Source organism: Crotalus tigris, unplaced genomic scaffold, assembly GCF_016545835.1.
Source record: "Crotalus tigris isolate CLP2741 ecotype Arizona unplaced genomic scaffold, ASM1654583v1 scf7180000017698.756297, whole genome shotgun sequence".
Taxonomy (NCBI): Eukaryota; Metazoa; Chordata; class Lepidosauria; order Squamata; family Viperidae; genus Crotalus; species Crotalus tigris.
In genome coordinates this window covers 263961-277135 of record NW_024096575.1, presented here as the reverse complement: position 1 = coordinate 277135, position 13175 = coordinate 263961, and the positions used below count along the sequence as shown (strand labels likewise).

At 39.8% G+C, this 13175-nt stretch overlaps 1 protein-coding gene across 2 annotated transcripts in view; it reads right to left on the bottom strand.

Moving 5' to 3' along the window:
* Positions 1-13175, bottom strand: part of PGR (progesterone receptor) — a 91174-nt gene that overhangs the window by 53277 nt on the left and 24722 nt on the right. For both annotated transcript variants that reach the window (XM_039338378.1, XM_039338377.1), the window contains exon 3: positions 2744-2860. In XM_039338378.1, the coding sequence (XP_039194312.1) occupies positions 2744-2860 (117 nt within the window). The remainder of the gene's footprint in view (positions 1-2743; positions 2861-13175) is intronic.

Here is a 13175-nt window from a genome sequence, read left to right as displayed (position 1 = left end):
AAGAAGCTTCTTGGATGAGAAGCAAAATGTCTTCAAAGAAAAACAAGAAAGTCCAGTTGCCTCGTGAAAAAGCATCTTTGGGACAATCATGACCTGGATGACTGAGAATCTCCATAGACAAATTGGCAGGGCCTAACTTTTGGGGGAGAGTGACCTGTGGGAGTTTTTAAATTTTAATTTCAGTTGTTAAACTTGTTCACTGGAAAATTACACAATGCTTTTGTTGGCAAGCTTCAGCAGTTTCTACAGACCCTATAAAAAAAGAAATTCAGAAATAACTTTGTGCCCACAAATTGATCGAGCCTTGAGATGTGCAAATAGCAGGTCAAGAAAGATCCCTCTGATATGAAAAATGAATACAGATAGTCCTCAACTTACGACCACAATGGAGCCCAAAGATTCTGTTGCTAAGTGAAACATTTGTTAAGTGAGTTTTGCCCAATCTTACGACTTTTCTTGCCACAGTTGTTAAATCACTACAGTTGGTAAATTAGTAACATGGTTGTTAAGTGAAACTGTTTTCCCCATTGGCTTTGCTTGTCAGAAGGTCGCAAAAGGGGATCACATGACCCCGGGACTTTGCAACCGTCATAAATATGAGCCAGTTGCCAAGCATCTGAATTTTGATCATGTGACTATGGGGATGCTGCAGTGGTTGTAAGTGTGAAAAATGGTCCAAAATCCCTTTTTTCAGTGATGTCGTAACTTTAAATCAGTGGTGCTCAACCTTTTCAATGCCATGACCCCCAACCGGTCGTAAGTCGAGGATTACTCAACCAGTCGTAAGTCGAGGACTACTCAACTGGTGCAGCACTGTTTGCAGAATGGGACTTTTGGCGGGCTCAGCAGGGCAGAGACAGCCTGGACAATTCCTATTGGCTTTTGAAAGCCAATAGAATTAGACTCTATTCAAGAGAGTCTATTCTATTAGCTTTCAAAAGCCAATAGAATAAAAGGGAGTAGCACAGCTAAGGAAAAGGGGGAAAAAAAATGGCAGACTGCGTTGTTTGGCGACCCCCGTGAAATGGTCGTTCGACTCCAAATGGGGTCCTCACCCACAGGTTGAGAACCACTGCTTTAAATGGTCACTAAATGAACTGTTGTTAAGTTGAGGACTATCTGTACCAGGTTTTATTTTCTGAGAACTTACAGTATTCTTCTGCAGAAAAAACAAGATCATCTATGAACAAGTAAGTGTCCAGAAAACCTGGAGCATTATTTAAAAATGTAAAAAGGACTTGGAAGGAAAAATATTCCAAAGTCTAATGAGAACTGAGCATGCTTAATAGGCATAATCTGGAGAGGGGATGAGAACCAATGGCAGAGAATTGATTTTTTGCAAGATGGCTGGGCAGCACTTGAACAGAGGCCCTCTAACAGAGCAGGAAAGTAGCGTATGAATCCAACAATAAACAGCTGCATTTATTGTAGATTCTATTTGTTTATAATGGCTATCATTCCAATGTATAAAGTTTCTTCTTTTAAATTGGAAATGCAACAACTTCTAATTTAATTGAAATGAAATTTGATTTATAAGATGGATTAAACGCTTTCTTTAGCAAAGCCTACCCATCCACATGAACCTTGGGTTTATAATACAGACAAGCACATAAACTGAATAGATTTTTAAGACCTGAGTCTTTCATTAGTTATGTGGATGCTAAGACAATCTCAGAAATTACGTTCCAACAGAAGAGGTTGATCAATAGGTCATCTTTCACTTTTGCATGTCAGTTTTCGCTGACTGCAATACAGTATATCATGGGGTCACTGCATGTTATGGGATCATGGGCATCCGAAGCAGGGCAGGTGGGAGGGGAAAAAACAACACACGGATAATGATATCATCACCCAAATATTGTGCACAATACACTTGCATTCCATGCCGTGCTTGGGAGTTGCCCAGAGTTGGTTGTGGGTGGCTATATAAACGTAATAAACAAACAAACAAACTAATGAATTAATTAATAGTATGCAAGTACAGTTTTTGCATGATATTGTCCCAATCTATTATGCATGTCACCGGGAGGGACTTTTACCCAAAGCAAATGGTATTGCAGCACATACAGGTAGTCCTTGATTTATGACCACGACTGAACCCAAAATTTTTGTTGTTAAATGAAATATTTCATTAAGTGAGTTTTACCCTATTTTACGACTTTTCTTGCCACAGTTGTTAAGTGAAACTGCAGCTGTTAAGTTTAGTCACATAGTTGTTAAGTGAATCTGGCTTCCCCATTGACTTTGCTCACCAGAGGGCTACAAAAGGGGATTGCATGATCCCGGGATGCTGCAACCATCATAAACATGAGTCAGTTGCCAAGGGTCTGAATTCTGATCACGTAACCATGGGGATGCTGCAACAGTTGTAAGTGTGAAAAACAGAAGTCACTTTTTTCAGGGCTGTTGTAACTTTGAACGGTCATTAAATGAATTGTTGTAAGTTGAGGTCTACCTATATCCAACAAGATTCAAGTAAATCCCAAGAACCAAGAGTTAGAGACAACAAGCTGAGAGCTAAAGGGTTCTTCTAGCCCAGGGATAGGCAACCTTGGCTCTTTTATGCTTCATGGACTTCAACTCCCAGAATTCCTGAGTCAGTGTAGTCCATGAGGCATAAAAGAGCCAAGGTTGCCTACCCCTGTTCTAGCCCAAGTATCCTGATCTGGTTAAGTGGTGCCTTTGCTTCAGAAAATATTTGTGAGGATCTTATTCCATGAATCAAAGGTTTCCAAGTGCCTACCTCCAAGTATCATGCCAGCTTGACAGCACTTTCTCAAGCGACACGCAGGGCAGTTTTTCCGACGAATCTTATCCACTATGCAGTCATTCCTCCCTGCACATAGATAATTATGTTGACCTGCATGAAAGAAAGAAAAAAAAAGATGCAATGCAATGAAGTTATCTGAAGCACAGCTTTAAGAGATGCTCAGAACTGTAGTATCATCCACCCAAGAGGAACAACTTCCAAACCCCATCCATTTGAAGAGGAAATAAGCCACATACATGCATACTTTGCTCTCCCACCAAATCAATGAGACGCAAAGAAAGCTAATGCAAACTTACTCAGGACATGACTTGTACTACAGAAAAGATGCCATAATGGCTGTAATATAGAAAAGGTAAAGGCAAAAGGTCCCTGCAGGTTTTACTCCGCTAATTGTAGCCCACTTTAAGGGGGCGGGTGCTCATCTCCATTTCTTAAGCCATTGAGCAGGCGCGGTCTGAAAATGATTCTGTGATCGTGGGGCCAGCATGACATCACATTGCAGCACAGAGCATACAGTGAAATATGGAACATTGTTACCTTCTGATTGAAGTGGTACCTATTTATCTACTCGCGTTTTTACATGCTTTTTCATTACTAGGTTGGGCAAGTTACGGGAGCTCACCCCATCATATGGTGCTAGGACTCGAATCACCAAAGCCTAACCTTCTCCTGCATATATTAAGCTACTAAGTCACCATGCCTCCTTGGCTGTAATATATACAGAGGAGTAAATCCCATTGACCCATCTCTGCTGGCCTTTAGAAAGGCACTAAAAATGTAGTTCTTTCCTTGGATATTGGGACCACATTGGCTGGAGTTTGTACTTGGATGGATGCACTATAAATTTGGATTTCTAACTGTTTATTAAATTTAGCAGTTGTTTTTAACACTGCTGTTTATGTGTGGGCTGACTTTAAGCTGCCCCAAGTGACAATTGCTCCAGATGGACAAAGAAAAGACAAATGGCAGTAATCTAGTTCTGCTTGCTTTGCATCAAAACAGCCAGCATGAAATGAAAATAGAAAAGAGTGACGTTAAGCAACGTTGCTTCCCAAACCCCTCAAAAGTTCACCACTTCTTATACACTATAGTGTTTCAGTCAAAGTACCATCCCCTAATTCAACCAAGATTCCAAACAGAATAAAAGGACACCAGAGCTAATTAGGACAGAAGCAGAAATATTTTAATTATATTTTACTGGAATATTATTCTGCACACCAGATTGTAATTAAGAGAAAAGCAATAATGCCCATTTTAAAATACAGCCTGAAATCAATGTAACTCAATTTCATTTTCATCCTTGTAAAACCTTCTGCAGATACAAAAGATGAACAGCCTATAAAATGACCTCCAGCCAGAATGATTGACCGTAATGACTTCAAAAATTGCAGAGTGTATTTATTCCGGCAAAATAACAAGTATTAAGATCACTTCTTATTTAATCTCTCTTTGACTAATACCACTCTACAATGCCTTGAGTAAGGCCACACTTGGAATACTGCATCCAGTTTTGGTCACTACGCTGTAAAAAAGATGTTGAGACTCTAGAAAGAGGACAGAGAAGAGCAACAAAGATGATTAGGGGACTGGAGGTTAAAACATATAAGGAAAGGTTGCTGAAATTGGGTATGTCTAGTTTAATAAAGAGAAGGATGAGGGGGGACATGATAGCAGTGTTCCAATATCTCAGGGGCTGCTACAAAGAAGAGAGAGTCAAGCTATTTTCCAAAGCGCCTGAAGGCAGGACAAGAAGCAATGGATGAAACTAACCAAAGAGAGAAGCAAACTAGAACTAAGGAGAAACTTCCTGACAGTTAGAACAATTAACCAGTGGAACAACCTGCCTCCAGAAGCGGTAAATGCTCCAACACTGGAAGTTTTTAAGCCATTTGTCCGAAATGGTATAGGGTTTCCTGCCTGAGCAGGGGGTTGGACTTGATGACCTCCAAGGTCCCTTCCAACTTTTTTATTATTATTATTATTATTATTATTATTATGGATCATCGCACAGTCAGCCAGATGTTCAGACTGGATTTGGCATTTTGTCTACCTATCGAGTCCTTACCCAGGACCTGGGATAGGTCGATGTGGATGTTTGATGGTATTACAGATATCGTCGCAGGATGGAAGCAGTTCCTAATAAGGCCGCCTTTTGCAATTGACTAATAGCGAATTTGTCAATGCCAATGGTGTTCAAGTGGTGCTCCAGTTGTTTTGGGATTGCACCCAATGAGCCTATTACTATTGGTACTACCCTTGCTTGTTTTTGCCACAGTCTTTCTATTTCTATTTGTAGGTCTTTGTATTTTGTTATCTTCTCCAGTTCTTTCTCTTCTATTCTGCTGTCTCCAGGCACTGCCACGGCCACTATCCAGACTTTTTTGTCTTTCTTATCGACAATTGTTAAGTCTGGGGTGTTATGTTGCAGGTGATTGTCTGTTTGAATTCTGAAGTCCCAGAGCAGTTTAATTTTATCATTTTCTATTACTTTCTCTATTTTATGATCCCACCAGTTTTTGCTTACAGGCAAAGGATATTTTTTGCAGATCTTCCAATGCACCATTGTTGCTACTTTGTCATGCCGCTGCTTGTAATCAGTTTGTGCAATCTTCTTGCAACAGCTTACCAAGTGGTCCACTGTTTCTTCAGCTTCTTTGCATAGGCGGCACTTACTGTCTTTTGCTGTCTTCTCAATTTTGACTTTGTATGCATTTGTCCTTAAGGCTTGGTCTTATGCAGCCAGAATTAGTCCCTCGGTCTCTTTCTTCAATTTTCCTGCTTTTAGCCATTGCCAGGTTTTATTATTATCTGCTTTCCCAGCTATTTTTTTCATGTATTGGCCATGTAGTGCTTTGTCTTCCATGCCTCTATTCTGTTCTTCATTTGGTCTTTCTTGTAGGCCAGTTTGGTCTCTCCAGTAGTTAGTAAGCCTTCCTGATATACTAATTTCAGTGCATCTTCATCATTGTTCTTCATATATTCTTCCAAAGCCATTTTTTCTTCTTCAACCATCTGATGTACTTGTAGCATTCCACGCCCACCTATTTGCCTTGGTAGATAAAGTCTATCAATGTCACTGCGTGAATGAAGGGCATGATTCATTGTCATTATTTTTCTGGTCTGCCTATCCATTGCTTTAGTTCTGCTTGAGTCCAGTCCACTATTCCAGCTGTGTACCTAATGACTGGGATTGCCCAGGTGTTGATTGCCTTTATGGTATTTCCTCCATTGAGTTTGGACTTTAAGATCTTCACTCTCTTGATGTATTCACCTCTAATCTTTTTCTTGATTTCAGTGTGCTTGATGTTGTCAGCTTGAAGGATACCCAAGTATTTGTAGTACTCTTCCTCATCCAGATTCTTAATGTTATTTTCGTGGGGCATCTTGATTCCTTCAGTTTTCACTACTTTTCCGTGTTTGATAGTAAGTGTAGCACATTTGTCCAAGCCAAACTCCATTACAATATCTTGGCTATATATACGGACAGTGTTGAGCAGCGATTCTATTTCAGATGATGTTTTTCCATACAGCTTCAGATCAGCCATGTAAAGGAGGTGGGATAGTCTAGCAGATGTTTTTGATGTTTGATAGCCATGTCCTGAGTTATTCAGTATTGTTGACAGAGGAAACAGTGCAATAACAAATAGTAATGGTGATAATGAATCTCCTTGAAATATTCCTCTCTTGATATTAACCTCTCCCAGCCTCTCACCATTGATCTGCAACTTTGTCTTCCATTGTGCCATCGATCTTTGCACAAATTTTCTGATGTTTCTACTGACTCCTGTTATTTCTAGGCACTTTATTATCCAATCATGTGGCAGAGAGTCAAATGCCTTTTTGTAGTCAATCCATGCCACATTCAGGTTGGTCTTCCTTCTCTTGCAGTTTTCCAAGATCATTTTGTCTATTAGGAGTTGATCTTTTGTCCTTTTGCTATTGGGGCGGTTTCCTTTTTGCTCAGGTGTAAAGAGATTGTTTTCAACTAGATGCTGTTGTACTGCATCAGCTACCACACCAGTTAGTAATTTGAAAGTTGTTGGTAAGCAGGTAATTGGCCTGTAGTTACCTGGTGTTGCCCCTTTTGCTGGATTTTTCATTATTAGGTAGTTTTTCCCAGTTGTTAGCCACTTTTCAATTTCTCCTCCTTGTAGTATATTGTTGAACTGTTTGGCAATGAGTGGGTGTATAACAGTTAGATGTTTCAACCAAAACCCATGCAGTTCATCTTCACCTGGTGCTGACCAATTTTTTATTTTCTTTGCTCTTTTTTCTACCATTTTTGTTGTTATTACTAGTTCTTTCATTTCAACTTCTGTTTTATTTGTATCCACCTCTTTTAACCAAGCTGCATCCTTGTTGTATTTCTTTGGGTTATCCCATATCTGCTTCCAGAATTGCACTGTTTCTTCCTTGTCAGGTACTTATTATTATTATTATTATTATTATTATTATTATTATTATTATTATTATTATTATTATTCCTTATTATAGTTAATTAAATGTATCTTGGAAATAATTTCATTGAGCTTCAAGTTTTACAGAATAACAGGGTTGGAAGGGACTTTGGAGGTCTTCTAGTCCAACCCCTTGCTCAAGCAGGAGACCAGGCAGAAATAAAGCCTACCTTCCTAATGCCACAATCATAACCTCTGTCATCTCTAGATGGTTAGAGGTGTAGACTACCAGTTTGAAAAAAGACAACAATAACAAATACTATGATTAATGAGGCTCCCTCTCAAAGTAACCTGAGTTCTCTGGTCATTATAATATTTCAAAAACACCACCAGTCAGTTCTGGAAGGGCTGTTTATAGTCAACATGTGAAACTTCATATTACTTTGACCTTTGTCATGAATTAAACTCAACCAGTTTCAACAGCCTATGATACACAAAAGAATGAATTGCTAGTAGCACTATTCATCCAGGCTTGTTTATAAATAACTTCTAGCAGATTATTTACATCTATGTTCATTGGAAGCTTTCCTAATTAAGCAAGTGAAAAACAAGCATGCATTCTGCATCTCACTTCCTTCACCCACCCAAATCAAGCAACAGCCTATCTCACAATATGTTGCTCTATATGTGTTGTGCTTTTGTGTTGACTCCTAGTGATTGCTTGGACTAGTCCCTGCAGTCTTCTAGAATTTTCAGAAATTATTTGCTATTGCCTTCTTCTCCCTAGAGCTAAGAGTGAGTGACTAATCCAAGTGACTATTCCAAACCCAGTTGGTTTTGTGACAGTCGGGGTTACAAATGAGTCTCCTGATTTCTAGACTGATACCTTAAGCATTACACCAAACTGGATCTCAAGATGTTACTAGAGTCTACCAATTCAGACTCCAAATGGGGTATCAAATATTTCCCTCAGAGGACTCTATGTGGAGGCAAATTGAAATCTGCAACATGGCAAGCTCTGCTTCTTCTGTATGTATATGCAATGTTAAAACATATAGAAAACGCTCAATGTTGACAGATATGGTAAACAAAAAGAGAAAGTCTTGGACTATGACACTATGACTGTCATTGTGTAGGTTCTGACATATACATACACACCATGGATACCACTGGTTTCCCTGCATTGTGAGATGATAGATGATGGATGGATGGATGGATGGGTGGGTGGGTAGATAGATAGATAGGTAGGTAGGTAGGTAGGTAGGTAGGTAGGTAGATAGATAGATAGATAGATAGATAGATAGATAGATAGATAGATAGATAGACAGAGATAGAAAGATAAAGAGAGAGAGAGAGAGAGACTCAAAATTGAGGCCTTTCAGATGCCGAACCATCATCGAATCAACAATGAAGGATAAATCTATTAATAACTACAATACTAATGTTTATAATCTTTGCACTGGCATCTGGTTCACCATTGTGGAAGCAATTGAATCCAGTACAGTTTTTACTCCACTGACTGAAACATTTAATCAAGATTCAGGTTGATTTTATTTAAACTTAAATTGACCCACTTGATTAGGACTCGGTTTTTTTCATTCATACATTCATTCTAAACATGTGATCATTTGTTACTATTTACTTTGGTCTGAGCAGATGTTTCATGGAACAACTTGAATGGATTTTGGTCAAACTTATAGTCATTATCTCAAGCTAAATATTTGTGTTTACTGAATGCTGAAGTTAGGAAATGTTACGATTTGTTTGACCTTTGCATGAAAATTCCTGTGCGTCTCTGAAGAATAAAATATACGACTATTAGAGAGGAAAATATGCTAGATGCTTGCCTAACTCCAAACTTGGAGAATGATATTGAAGTGGCACAAGGCCACTTAATATCAGCCATATATTTAACACATTTTTTGGCCAAATTCTAAGTGTTTTTGCATAGTACTTTTTCTGATTTAATATCTTTTCAATCTTTTTTCTATATAGCAAGAAAATTATCTAAGTGCCAATAAAAAAAATCAAGAGATCTCATAATATGTTCTGCACTATAACTAGGTAATTTATTCAGTGTGTAAATTTAGGAGGATTAGACTGATTAGGTTAAATAAACCGACAATCTGATTCTGTTGCCCAATTTATGTATCACCATTACAAGCCACCATTTCAGATCCTGTTTTAGTGCTTTAAGTATTGTTGCAACAAGTGATTAAATCATCATTTGGGTTTCTCCAGTGAGGATCACAGCTGGTGTCAAAACAAGCTCCTAGATGCTCTGACCAATGAAAACAACGGAAGAGTCATCTTTGCATAGTGAAGTTAGTGACATATAAATTTAAGAAGTAAGTACCATGCGGTTTTCTCTATAGAAGAGAATGATGTTTTTGGGAATCAACTAAGTAAAAAAGACTAAAGGAATGTGTTAATTATGTAATTTTATTTTATGAATTTATAGGTCATTTCACTCCATCAATTCTAAAATATATATGTAAGAGTAACAATCAAAGTTAATATACCATAAAATTAAAAAAAGTTTTTATTTTGTCAAGAAATCAAGTATTATGAATCACAACTGATATAGTGAGCTGATTATGGAGTTGAGTGGCATATCCGTTCCGGTAACCTAGGTGCAATATGCAGACAAACATCCTCTATGATCCTGTCCACACAACACAACAGGCTGCAGCCATTTGGGTAGAGAAGGGCAAATAAAAGCCTTGTCAAGGTTTAACAACTAAACAGCTTATGTAAAGATGTAATGTAATGTGGATGATGCAATAATAGGAATGACTCAGCAGGTGTGTGTATCCCTTTAGGAGTCTGAGTCTAAAAGGAAAGTTTTTTTCTGGAGTCTTTCTTTCTCATCTATTTGACTGCTGTAACTGCTGTATATTAGAGTTTGCTATTTCACCACATATATGTATTTTGTTTCTAGTGTATATTTGTAGATAGTGTGAGATAAACCACCATTTAATTATAAATCATTGTTTATTGTATTTACTCCTGGGTTACCTCAGTGCAATAAGACTGTGCATGCTCTGACAAGCCTTCTCCAGAATTCTCATTTGTGGCACAAAAGATGTGGCTTAAATGATTGATTGTGGCTTATATTTCTTGATTGATTGTTCCTTTACTGTTTATGGTTGATTCTAAAAATTTCAAAATGTTCATTGCCTATTTCAAAACTGGTGGGTTGTATCTGTTTGATCTTCTTAATATTTAATTTTAATCCCATTTTTTTTTCACTTTTGTCCTTAACTTTCATTACTAGAGCTTGCAGAGCCCTAGCATTTTTAACTATCAGAGTAGTGGTATGAACATAGCAGAAGTTATTGAAGTTTCTTCCTCCAATTAAAAAACATACACATCTTCCAATCTAGCTTCTTTTAATATTAGATTGAATAGTAAATAAAATGAATAAATAAGTTGGGAAACTCCCAAGTTAAGATGGTAGTGCTTGTTTACAATAGCAGAAAAGGAAAAATTCCAAAGTGAAGCTTGTTTTACTCTCCATAAAGATAAATTAATGCATACACATAAAACACTCATCTGACCAAAGTGAACTACAACCATAATACACAGAAGCAGAAGTAAACACAGCTGAACAAAGTGAAATAATACTTGTATCACTTGAGTAAGCAGAGTGCCAGTGATATCTCCTAATCAAATTAACCACTGAAACTAAGCAGAATAAGAGATCATTAATCACTGTTCATATGGCAGATTTATTTCAGATGTAGATGGTTGTTGGAACATGAAATTCATTTCTTCATAGCAGAAAGGCCATAAATCCAGCCTATTAACCAAGTATTGCCCAATATTCCATCAGAATCTCATGAATTATTTTGTTGATCATGATGAGATGATGATGATGATGATAATAAGGAGGAGGAGGAAGAGGAAGAGGTGGAGGATGACAACATCAATTTATTTCACTAAAGCCTAAACAGTTTGGAACCTAAGCCTTTCCCCCAAACTTGAGGAATTGGCCAAGACTGTAAAACTCAGCTTTAGAGACAATGTTTGTGACTACATACATTATTAGACAATAAAGACAGGGACTGTGGTTGCTGGCCCCAAATTTACAGAATGCCTTCCTAGGAAGATTCTCCTACTTGGATGGTGTTGTGTTCCTCACCAGCCAGAAGATCCAGCAGCTGAGTCTGAGGAATCAGATGAGGAGGAGGGGCCTGGAGTGACATTAGAGTCAGAGGAAGGCTCTGAGGAGCTCCAAGACTTACAGTTGGATAAGGAACCTGGCCCCTCTACTTATGCTCAGGCTGAGACACAACTGTGCTGAAAGCCTGAGTTGGACAGTGATGAAGAACAGCTGGGACAAATCCAGGATGCACGAAAGCACAGGCAAGAGAAGCGAGTAGGACAGAGGAATGCAATGGGGTGGCTCCAAAGGCAAAGGAGAAGGCATTAGGAAGCCACGCCTTGGCTGAATTATAAAAGGGAAGGTGTGGAAGGTGCTGGTTGCTAAAGGCAGCTGTTTGTGTTGAGTATCGAGTTTCTGTGGACTCTGTTTGTTTGCCTTGGACATTGACTCAGGTCTGTGAGGATAAAAGGGCTTGGTTTTTCTTGCAGGTTCCTTCCTGTTTCTTGGAAGAGGGGTTTCTCCTTGTGAGCATAACAAGGACTCATGTAGGCTGGGACAGAACAGTTTGCCTTCGGCCTTCTACCCCCTATTACCATGGAGCAGTTATGTGCGGAGAATGCCCAACTCTCCCAGCAGCTGGCTTTGCTGGCAGCTCAAGTTGCTCAGCTTCAAGCCTCCACTCCTGCTGCTCCACAACCCCAAAGGAAGTGTCCAGTCGCAGTGCCTGAGAAATTCGATGGCACTCTGGAGATGTTTCCAGCTTTTGGGGGCCAATGCCAGCTCTTTGCCAGCCTGAGAGCGGCTGATTTTCCCACTGACCATGATAAAGTGGGGTTTATGATTAGCCTCCTCTCTGGTGCTGCAGCTTGTTGTGGCACACCCCTGTTAGCCCACCCTAGTCCGTTGTTGAATACTTTGGGGGGGGTTGTGACTATATGTGTCTTATGTATGAGGACACCATTAAGATACAGACTGCTACCCGATGCCTGAAAGCTCTGAGGCAGGGCCAATACCCTTTACAGGGATATATCAGTGAGTTTTGGCTGCTTAGCCAGGATTCAGCCTGGAACGAAGCTACACTCATGGACGCTTTCCAGGATGGCTTGTTGGAGGAGCTGTTGGATGAGCTGGCCCATGTCGATGTTCCCCCAGACCTCAATAGGTTGATCTATTTCTGTTTGCAGATCGACACTCGCCTGCAGCAGCATAGGAGTCGTTGTGCCACCCCAGAGACCCGGGAGGCCCCAGGTGTGCATGAGACTCCAGTTCTGCCGAAGGAGCCTATGCAGTTAGCTGCTGCCAGATCTCGCCTATCGGTGGCAGAAATGAATAGATGATGTTCGGGGGAGTTGTGTTTCTATTGTGGGGACATTGGGCATTTGGCCACCTTCTACCCCAAGAAGTGATGAGGGCCGTCAGCTACCGAGCCTGCCCCGTGAAAGCAATCTCATCTGTCAGGAAATGCCCTGAGCCCAACCTAAAAGATGTTTTGGGTCAGGCTTCCCCCAACACCAAGCAATGTCCTTTGGATGCTGCACTCGGAACTCCATGGCATTTGATACTGGCGGTATGCTTGATCCTCCCCAGGAAGCCACAGGAGATTCTGATACATGCTTTTGTCGACTCTGAGACCACCACAAACTTTATGGATGCAGCATTTGTGGCCAAATGGGCTGTTCCCCAATACCTGGTGGAACCACCTCTATTAGTAGAGACTATAGATGGCCAAGTGCTCCTGTTTCAGCCAATTAAGACTGCCACGCAACCGTTGCATATGGCCATCAGCTCACATGAGGAGGCTATTCAGTTTTACATAACCTATGACCTGCTTTGCCCCATGATCCTTGGCATTGGCGTGGTTCTGGACGCATGACCCGCAGATTTATTGGTCCCAGAACTT